The 9976-nt window shown below is 69.1% G+C and overlaps 2 protein-coding genes across 2 annotated transcripts in view; one reads left to right on the top strand and one right to left on the bottom strand.

Annotated features, from left to right (window-relative positions):
* Positions 1–9976, bottom strand: part of LOC116819215 (cdc42 effector protein 2-like) — a 280118-nt gene that overhangs the window by 199501 nt on the left and 70641 nt on the right. The window lies entirely within an intron of this gene.
* The window catches only part of LTBP4 (latent transforming growth factor beta binding protein 4), a 53286-nt gene that overhangs the window by 42346 nt on the left and 964 nt on the right, over positions 1–9976 (top strand). The window contains 12 exon segments of the mRNA XM_075070709.1: positions 456–581; positions 654–779; positions 989–1111; positions 1475–1606; positions 1888–2019; positions 2376–2501; positions 3945–4142; positions 5228–5296; positions 5838–5966; positions 6420–6569; positions 7713–7865; positions 8503–8949. Of these exon segments, the coding sequence (XP_074926810.1) occupies positions 456–581; positions 654–779; positions 989–1111; positions 1475–1606; positions 1888–2019; positions 2376–2501; positions 3945–4142; positions 5228–5296; positions 5838–5966; positions 6420–6569; positions 7713–7865; positions 8503–8949 (1911 nt within the window).

The following is a 9976-nucleotide window of genomic DNA, read 5'->3' as shown; positions in this document are numbered from 1 at the left end:
CTGGGCCCCCCCCTGCAGGCCCCCCCTACTCTGACCCCCTGTGGGCCCCTCCCCTTGCCGCAGGCGCTGCACAGGTACAGGCCCCCCCCGCGGGCCCTGGGCCCCCCCTACGCTGATCCCTCCGTGGGCCCCTCCCCTTCCCACAGGTGCTGCACAGGTACAGGCTGGGCCCCCCTATGCTGAACCCCCCCGTGGGCCCCTCCCCTTCCTGTGGGCGCTGCTCCCCACCCCTCGCAGGCCCTGGTGCTGACCTCCCCCCGCACTCCCCCCGCCCCCGTGGGCGCAGCACAGGTACAGGCTGGCCCTGGTGCTGACCCCTCCCACCCCCGGACTCCTTCCCGGCTGTCCCCTCCCGCAAGCACTGGGTCCCCCAACCTGCCTCTGTGGGCACTGCCCCCCAGGCTCTGTTCCCGCTCAGCTCTCCCCCCTGCTCTTACTCTGCCCCTCGCTTGCAGACATTGACGAGTGCTTGACAGGCTCGCCCTGCGGCCCCCACGGCCGCTGCTCCAACACCAAGGGCTCCTTCCGCTGCGAGTGCAGCCAGGGGTACCGGGCGGGCGCGCCAGGGGGCCCCTGTGCAGGTAAGTGCGGGACACGAGGGGGGCTGCTGGGGCCGGACCGGACCCCCACCCTGCTGACGCCCTCCTTTGCAGATGTCAACGAATGCCTGGAGGGCGAGTTCTGCTTCCCGCACGGCGAATGTCTCAACACTGATGGCTCCTACACCTGCCTGTGCGCCCCGGGCTTTGCCCCCGCGCCCAGCGGCACCACCTGCCTCGGTACGGGACCCAGGCATCCGGGGACCGTGGTGCTTCCTGCAGGGGGATGGGGCAGGACCCAGGCATCCGGGGACCACAGCGCCTCCTGTGGGGGGACCCAGACGTCCGGGGAGCAGAGGACACTGCACTTGTGAGGGGAGGGTCCAGGTCCCCTGGGGCAAGGGGTGTGAGGGTCCATCCAGTCCGCTGAGCTGTGTCTCCCTTTGCAGACGTGGATGAGTGCCAGCGCGGGGGTATGTGCGAGGGCGGGCGCTGTGCCAACACAGATGGTTCCTTCGACTGCCACTGCCCAGCTGGCTTCCGCACCGGCCCTGACAAGCACGCCTGCCAGGGTGAGACGCCGTGGGGAGCTCTGTGGGGAGGGGGCTGGGGTCCCCCCTTGCTGTGTCTGGTTCGAGCCCCCACCCAGGCACAGCACTTGCTGCAGCCCCGCAGATCCAGGCTGGGACCTGACACCCCCTCGCCCCCAGGAAGGGCCTGGGGCAGACCAAGTGCCAGGGGCGGGGCCAGGGCTCTGCCCTTCACCCCACGTATGGGGTGCTCTGTTCCCTTCCCACTGCCCAGAGGCCGGGGTCCCATCCTGTCACTGCTCTGCTGGACTCTTCGCAGCTCCGCGGGGGTGGGGGGGGACCCGGGGGCTCAGCCAGCGCCCTCCCACCCCTGCCTGTGCAGCTGACTGCCCCCCTGCCCCCCAGACGTTGACGAGTGCCAGGAGTATGGGGGAGCCCTGTGTGGGGTGCAGCGCTGTGAGAACCAGCCCGGCTCCTACCGTTGTGTCCCCACCTGTGAGCCAGGCTACCGGGCCGGTACTGCCGGGGCCTGTGTCGGTGAGTGCCGGGGTGTCGAGGGGGTGGGGGTTTGGCAGGTTCATGCCCACGGGTGGGGGATCCCGTCCTGGAGTGTTGGGGGCCGTTCCCGGGGGTCACACTGAGCTCGCACCTGCTGGGCAGCCCCTGCCCCGGCCATGGAGAGTCCTGGGGGCTGCAAAGAGTCCTTGCCGCCCAGGGGCACAGAACCAGACCTGCTCCCCATAGCCCCGGGTTGGGCCGAGCTGCCCCCCCATCTCCCATGGCCAGATCCTGATGCTGTCCCCCCCCCCCCCCGCCAGACGTTGACGAGTGCCAAGAGTATGGGGGCGCCCTTTGTGGGGCACAGCGCTGTGAGAACCAGCCCGGCTCCTACCGCTGCATCCCCGCCTGCGAGCCAGGCTACCGGGCCGGTGCTGCCGGGGCCTGCATCGGTGAGTGCCCGGGGGCAGGGGGTGTTTGTCCAGGGAGGGGCTGTGCCAGTGAGCGCTGGGTTTGAGCTTGGAGAACAGGTCATGGGGGTGGGCCCGTGAGAACCCTGGGGGGCCTGCGGGCGCTGTGGGAGTCGTGGGGGGGCCTGCAGGCACTGTGGGAACCATGGGGGGGCCTGCGGGCACCTTGGGAACCGTGGGGGGGGCCTGCGGGCGCCATGGGGAGCAGCCTGTGGGCGCCGTGGGAACCGTGGAGGGGGCTGTGGGTGCCGTGGGAGTCGTAGGGGGGGCCTGCGGGTGCTGTGGGAACCGTGGAGGGGGCTGCGGGTGCCATGGTGACCGGCTGTTGGCTGTTTCAGATGTGGACGAGTGTGCGAACAGGACACTGTGCGGGGACCACGCCATGTGCCACAACCTGCCCGGCTCCTTCCACTGCCGCTGCGACCAGGGCTATGAGACTGCCCGTGATGGGCACCACTGCCAGGGTCTGGGGGGCTCCCAGGGGCGCGGGGCTGCCGGGGGGGCAGGCCAGGGTCTGAGGAGCTGCCGGGGGGGAAGCTGGGGGCAAGGGGGGCTGCAGTAGGACAGGGTGAGTGAGCTGGATGTGGCTCCCGCCCCTCACCAGCTGCCCGCCAGATGTGAACGAGTCGAGAGACGCTGCAAGGCGTGTGCGGAGCCGAGCTCTGGCGAGAATGTGGAAGGACTCCTTCCTCGCATCTGCCCCAGCAGTGCCCAGGAAATTTCGACCCCATGACTGGGACGGCTTGGCACCGCTGCCCCAGCCCCCGTGAAGTTGGGGGGCAACGCTGGGGAGGGGGTGCCCGGGAGGTGCGGGAGTGGGCCGACTGGGATGGGGAGGGAGGGTTGCAGGGTGGGTTGTTGGGGACTGGGCACTGGGGAGGGGGGGTGCCCGTGGGGTGTGGGGAGTTGGGACTGGGCACTGGGGGAGGGGGCTGCTCGAGGAGGGTGCAGGGAGGGGGCATTTGGAGGTGGGGGGCAGGGGTGTGTGGTCTGTGGGGGTTGGCTGCAGGACCTGCACAGCAGGAGCTGATGAACTTGGTCCCCCACCATGTGCCGCGCAGAGAGGTGCAGCCGCTTGGCCCCATACTGGGTGCCAGGCCCGGATCTCAGACAAGCCAGGGGATGTTCCGGGCGAACTAACCGACCAGCAGATAACCAGCCCCCCACTCCGAGCTCAGCAGACTCCAGAGATTGGATCTGAGGGGCCAGTTCTCCCCTAACGGCTCCTCACGCAGCCTGCAGAGATTCTTGAGGGGCAGCTGCACTTGCCTGCGACTTGCAGCCCCCGGGAATTCCTCTCGCAGGCCAGAAATGCCCCCAGCCTGGACTCAGCCCTTCCCCCACGGTCAGTCCTTGTTTCCTGGAGTCTCTAGGCCGGCGAGGAGCCCTGGGGATGTTGCTCCCCTGCCCTAAACAGCTTTTGCCTGTGGCAGGAATCCTTTATCTCGGGTCCCAGGCCTTTCCCTGGGAAAACAAGATGGAGTCCGGTACCAGGTGACTTGGTCACATGACCAATAATGTCAGAGCGGCCATGTGTGTAGCATCTGCAGGAAGACGAGAGATTAGCTGCTTCTACTGTTCCCCCAATGGCCATGGACTGTGCATCCGCCTGGGGGGTTCCCGGATGTAAACACGGGGTAACAGGAGCTCAGACAATGTTCCTACCATCAGCTACCCCAGGGACACCTGCACCCCAACAGGCCAATCGATTCCAGGAGTCGGGACCTTCCCACGACCCCTCACGGGACCCAGCTTGTGTCCAATACGTCAGAATTAGCCCACTCATATCCCGATATTACCAGGAAGGACCTGGGGCGTAATGGCCACAGGGGGCTACTGGGCGGCATCTCCCCGAGGTCCTGGCCTGCCCATCTCACTGGGGCTTCACACCCCCCTTTGCCTTGCAGCCCAGCCCCCTGGCCGCCTGCCCGTCCCCCAGCCCGAGCCTGGAGCGCACATGCGGGACCCCAGCCGCCAGGAGTGCTACTACCAGGCCTGCGAGAAGGTGCTGGCCAGGAACGCCACCCGGCAGGAGTGCTGCTGCAGCCTGGGCCATGCCTGGGGCCCAGCCTGCCCGGCCCAGCCCTGCCCCGACCCGGGCACAGGTAGGGGGGCCCAGCTCAGCCCTGTCCCGACCCAGGCACAGGTAGGGGGGCCCAGCTCAGCCCTGTCCCGACCCAGGCACAGGTAGGGGGGGCCCTGCCCCGACCCGGGCACAGGTAGGGGGGCCCAGCTCAGCCCTGTCCCGACCCGGGCACAGGTAGGGGGGGCCCTGCCCCGACCCGGGCACAGGTAGGGGGGGCCCTGCCCCGACCCGGGCACAGGTAGGGGGGGCCCTGCCCCGACCCGGGCACAGGTAGGGGGGCCCAGCTCAGCCCTGTCCCGACCTGGGCACAGGTATGGGGGGGCCCGGCCCCGACCCAGTCACAGGTAGCGGGGCCCGGCTCAGCCCGGCCCTTACCCGGGCACAGGTACAGGGGGCCTGGCCCCAACCCAGGCACAGGTAGGGGGGCCCAGCTCAGCCCTGCCCCGACCCGGGCACAGGTAGGGGGGCCCGGCCCAGCCCTGCCCCGACCTGTGCACAGGTAGGGAGGGCCCAGCCCCCACCCAGGCACAGAACAGGGGGCCCGGCCTGCGCCCCACCCCCGCTCTGGGGGTTGAGGTAGGGTTCACATCCAGCCTTGCTGCGAGGCCACAAGTGACAGCCCCCCTGCCCTGCCAGCCCCCCTCCCTGTCAAAAACAGGCATCTTTCAAACTCCCTCTAACCCCGGCGCCCGCTGCGGCCCTCCGGTCTTGCCCAGCCGGTGCCCGCAGGTTCAGGACCTGGGTGCTCGCCAGGACCTGTCATGGCAGCTGGAGCTGCTCCTCTGTGGCTCCTAAACCAGCCAGCCCCTGTGCCAGGCCCCAAGCCCCGGCCCAGCATCCCAAACAGGACCCACCCTGTCCCAGTTCACTGCGTCCTGCTGGACAGCCCCAGCCCCCCACCGCGCCCCGGCTCATGGGCAGGGTTCTCTCCTGGCTCCAGGAGAGGAGTGGGGTCTGGTTGGGGGGTGGGGGGCTGAGTGCCAGGACTCCTGGGTTCTCTCCTGGCTCTGGGAGGAGAGTGGGCCCTCCCTGTGAGTGCTGGGGGGGCGCCGTGGGACACGGGGGGAGGTTCCCGGCTCTCATGCGCTCTCTCTCCGGCTCCAGTGGAGTACCAGGCCCTGTGCCCCCGTGGGAACGGCTACGCCGCAGCAGGACCCCTCGGCGCGCTCACAGGTGAGTGCTGTGCAGGGGACAGGGGTGGGTAACAGCTGGCAGGAGCCAGGTCTCTGGGTACTCCTGACTCCACCTGCTCGCCGCCTCGCCCCAGCTGTTAAACAGCCCCTTGAAGGAACCCCAGTGTGCCAGGCCCCCCAGGGGCCCCACTCACCCACATGCCTCCCCCTGCTGCTTCACCCCCAGAGCTCTGCCCGATGAGGCCAGCGTCCGTCTCCCTCCACCCTCTGGGGGCAGATGGGGCGCCCCAGGGCCAGCCCCCATCCTGGCCAAGCTGCCAGGGGAGCCGTTTCTCCTCTGTCTGGCCCAGGTCCGAGGGCTCCCCAGCCCCACCTGCCCGCTCTCGGGGTCAGGTCGGGGGGCTCATGGCATCTTTCTGGAAGCTCCCCTGGCCCGTCCATCCCATCTCCTGTGGCAGACCCCCCCGTCTCTGCGCTGCCCCCCCCCCCCAAGTAGCGAGGCCAAGTGCAGAAGGAAACTGAGGCAGGCAGAGGCCACCAGACAGTCCCCCCATGGTCAGGCTGCGTGTCTCCCCCGCCAGACATGGACGAGTGCGCGCTCTTCAGCACCCAGCTGTGCCGGGGGGGCGTCTGCGTCAACAAGGCCCCCGGCTATGCCTGCTACTGCCCCAACGGCTACTACTACGAGACGCACCACCTGGAGTGCATCGGTGAGCCCCCCCTGACTCCCCCAGGCCTCCTCCCCAGGCTCCTCAACCCAGCCCCTGCCCCCCAGGCCTCCTCCCCCAGGCCCTGCACCCCAACCCACCTCCCACCCCCGGCCCAACGGCTACTGCTACGAGACGCACCACCTGGAGTGCATCAGTCAGCCCCCCTAGACCTCCTCCCTCAGCCCAGCCCCTGCCCCCCGGGCTTCCTCCCTCCTTCCCCAGCTTCTGCACCCCAACCCACCTCCCACCCCCAGCCCAACGGCTACTACTACGAGACGCACCACCTGGAGTGCATCGGTGAGACCCCCTAGGCCCCCTAACCCAGCCCCTGCCCCCCAGGCCTCCTCCCCCACCCCCCCAAACTGGCCTCTGGCCCAATGGCTGCTGCTCTGAGATGCGCTGCCTGGAGTGGCTGTGGGGGTAACGCCGCGGTGACCCCCGTGTTGGTCCCAGATAATGACGAGTGCCGTGATGAGGAGGCAGAGCCCTGCGTTGGGGGGGGCTGCGTGAACACCATCGGCTCCTTCTACTGCGCCTGCTCACCCCCCCTTGTGCTGGACGGGTCCCAGCGCCGCTGCGTAGCCAACGACAGCCAGGCCCTGGGTGAGTGATGCCCCCGCCCGGACCGCCCCCCACATCCTAGGGGCCCCCCACACATGCTTTGGGGCTCCAGCATGGACCAAGGTGAGTTTCTCAGTCACCTGGTGCCCAGCCAGGCACAGGAGCAAGTGTGGGCCCGTTTCTGGCTCTAGCTCTGTGGCCCAGAGTCCAATTCTGAGCCCCCCAACACCTCCCCTCTGTGCCCCAGCTCAGCCCCTGCAGGGAGTGGGGGAATCTCCTTCCTCGCTGTCTGTGAGGCATGGCTGCCCCAGCCGCAGGAGTCCCCATGTCCATCTGGACCTACCAGTGACCCAGGCCCATCCAGACCCCACAGCAGTGCCACTGACCCTGCGTCTCCACCCAGCCCCAGCTTTAAGGCTTCGGCGCCCGCAGGGTCCCCCTCCCCAGTGCACCAGGCACCTCGCTTCCCAAAATATTACAGGCAACTTGTGGGTCATCCCCCCAGGCGCCAACAGGGAACAGCTCAAGGGCCAGACGGTCCGTGGGCACGCACTGAGACTCAGGCACTCAGCTCCGGGGGGCGCTCGCACGTACACAGTGAAAGGGCACGTGCAGGCCTTGGCTCACTCATGGCACACTCATCGCACAGCACTGTCCGGCTCACACGCCATCACGCCCACGTGCACACACTTAATGCACGCTCATGGAACAGCACTGTCAGACTTGCACTCCATCACCCACGTGTGCACACTCATTGCACAGTCATGGCACAGCACTGTCTGGCTCACGCTCCATCACGCCCTCATGCACATGGTCATCGCATGCTGACGGCATGGCACTGCTGGGCTCACATGCTCTGTTGCTCCCACGTGCACATGCTCATTGCACACTCATTGCACAGCACTGTCAGGCTCGTGCTCCATCACGCCCACATGCACATGGTCATCGCATGGCACTGGTGGGCTCACATGCTCTCACACCCACGTGCACACACTCAATGCACGCTCATGGAACAGCACTGTCAGGCTTGTGCTCCGTCACCCACATGCACACACTCATTGCATGCCACTGTCTGCCTCACACGCTCCATCACGCCCACGTGCACACACTCATCACATGCTCACGGCACTGTCAGGCTCACACACTCCATCACTCACACCCACCACACGCTCGTGTCTCCCCTAGACGAGAACCAGGCCGTGTGCTGGCAGGCGGTGGGGCCGGACCTGGTCTGCAGCCGCCCGCGCCTCGACCGGCAGGTCACCTACACTGAGTGCTGCTGCCTCTACGGGGAGGCCTGGGGCATGGACTGCGCCCTGTGCCCTGCCCGAGACTCAGGTGAGGGGCCCAACCCACAGACCCTCCCCGTCTGCTGTAGGGGCCCTGGTGGCCCTGCAGTGGGGTGAGGGATAGGCGGCCCTGGAGGCGGCAACCAGAGGCCCTGCCGTGGGGTGGGGAGTCGGGAGCCCTGGAGAGGGTGCCCAGGTGCCCTGCTGTGGGGTGGGGGGTCAGGGGCCCTGAGGGTGCCGACTGGGGGCCCTGCAGTGAAGTGGGGAGTGGGGAGCCCAAGGGGGGCTGCCAGGGGCCCTGCAGTGGGGGTGGTTAGGGGCCCTGGGGGTGGCGGCTGGGGGCCCTGCAGTGAGGTGGGGAGTCCAAGGGGGGGTGGCCAGGGACCCTGCAGTGGGGTGGTTGGGGGCCCTGGGGGTGGCGGCCAGGGGCCCTGCAGTGAGATGGGGGGATCAGGGGCCCTGTGGCGGCATCCGGGGTTCCTGCACCCTGCAGTGGGGTGGCCGGGGGCCTTGGGCAGGTGCCTGGGGGCCCTGCACCCTGCAGTGGGGTAACTGGTGGCCCTGAGCGGGTGCCCGGGTGCCCTGCACCCTGCAGTGGGGTAGCTGGTGGCCCTGGGCGGGTGCCTGGGGGCCCTGCACCCTGCAGTGGGGTCCCCACCCCCCAGCCAAGGTCTCTTCCCCCCCAGATGACTTTGAGGCACTGTGCAACGTGCTGCGCCCCCCCAGCTACGGCCCGGCCCGGCCTGGCCTGGGCCTGCCCTATGAATACGGCCCGGAGTTCGTGCCCAGCTACGGGCTGCCCTACGGCCCTGAGCTGTTCGCTGGCTCCGCGGCACGGGGGCCCCAGCCTGGCCTGCGCCCTGACTACGACCCCTACGCCCTGGGGGGCTACGCTGGCCGCCGCGACTCTCTCTACGGCCCCTCCACCTATGAGGCCGGCGACTTCGAGGACTTGGCCTACGTGGATGCCCGCCCGGAGGAGCCACCCGCCCCCTACCAGCGCCCTGACCCCCCCCGCACCTACCGGCCCCGCAGCCCTCCGGACCCTGAGCCCGGCCCCTCCTGGCAGTACTCCCCCCATCCTGCCAGCCCCTTCCCCGAACAGCCGGCCCAGGCCAGCGAGACCCACACCGGTGAGTGATGGAGAGAGGAGCCCCGGGCAAGGGGGGGCGACGGAGGGGTTGGGGGCCAGGAGCAGACACCGGGCATTGGGGCACGGGGGGAGATGCAGGGGTTGGGGGGCCAGGAGTAGACGCTGGGCACGGGGGTAGATGCAGGGGTTGGGCGGGCCAGGAGCAGATGCCAGGCATGGGGCCACGGGGAGATGCAGGGGTTTGGGGGTCCAGGAGCAGAAGCCGGGGAATGGGGCCATGGGTGGAGATGCAGGGGTTGGGGGGCAGGAGCAGACCCGGGGCATTGAGGCCACACGGGGAAAGTTAGCCGTTGTGGACAGTAGGGGGAGGATGCCCCGAGTACGGGGATGCAGGGTGCCAGCATGATTTGAGCAGGGAGGTGCTAGGTAAGGGGGGGCTTGGGGAGAGAGATCAAACGCAGGCGGTGGGGGGCTGCTCCAGGTCATGGTAGTGGCCAGCCCCCCCCCTCCCGAGCGCCCCCTTGGGCAGGTGGTTGGGCCAGCCCGGCGGGGGCAGGGCGAACGGGCGCCCAGGCTGATTGCCTGGTGCCCCCCAGAGCAGTTTTGAGGCGCTGCGGCCGAGGAGTTGGCGGTCCTGAACGGCTGCCTGAGGAATGGGCGGTGTGTTCCGCGTGCCCCACGGGCTTCACCTGCCGCTGCCGACCCGGGCTTCCGGTCTGGACACTGCTTCCTACATGTTGCCTGGGTGAGCCCTGCCCTCACGGGGCCAGCCCCCTCTCCACTGCCCCATGGCCTGCCTGGGTGAGCCCCTTGCCCCACGGCAAGCCCCCCTCCACTGCCCCATGGGCTGCGTGGGGAGGCCCTGCCCCATTGGCCAGCCCCCCCTCCACGGTCACATGGCCTGCCTGGGTGAGCCCTGCCCCACGGCCAGCCCCCCTCCACTGCCCCATGGCCTGCCTGGGTGAGCCCTGCCCCACGGCCAGCCCCCCTCCACTGCCCCATGGGCTGCGTGGGTGAGCCCTGCCCCATGGCCAGCCCCCCTCCACGGTCACATGGCCTGCCTGGGT

Source organism: Chelonoidis abingdonii, chromosome 11, assembly GCF_003597395.2.
Source record: "Chelonoidis abingdonii isolate Lonesome George chromosome 11, CheloAbing_2.0, whole genome shotgun sequence".
Lineage (NCBI taxonomy): Eukaryota > Metazoa > Chordata > Testudines > Testudinidae > Chelonoidis > Chelonoidis abingdonii.
This window is presented reverse-complemented; position numbering and strand designations above follow the sequence as displayed.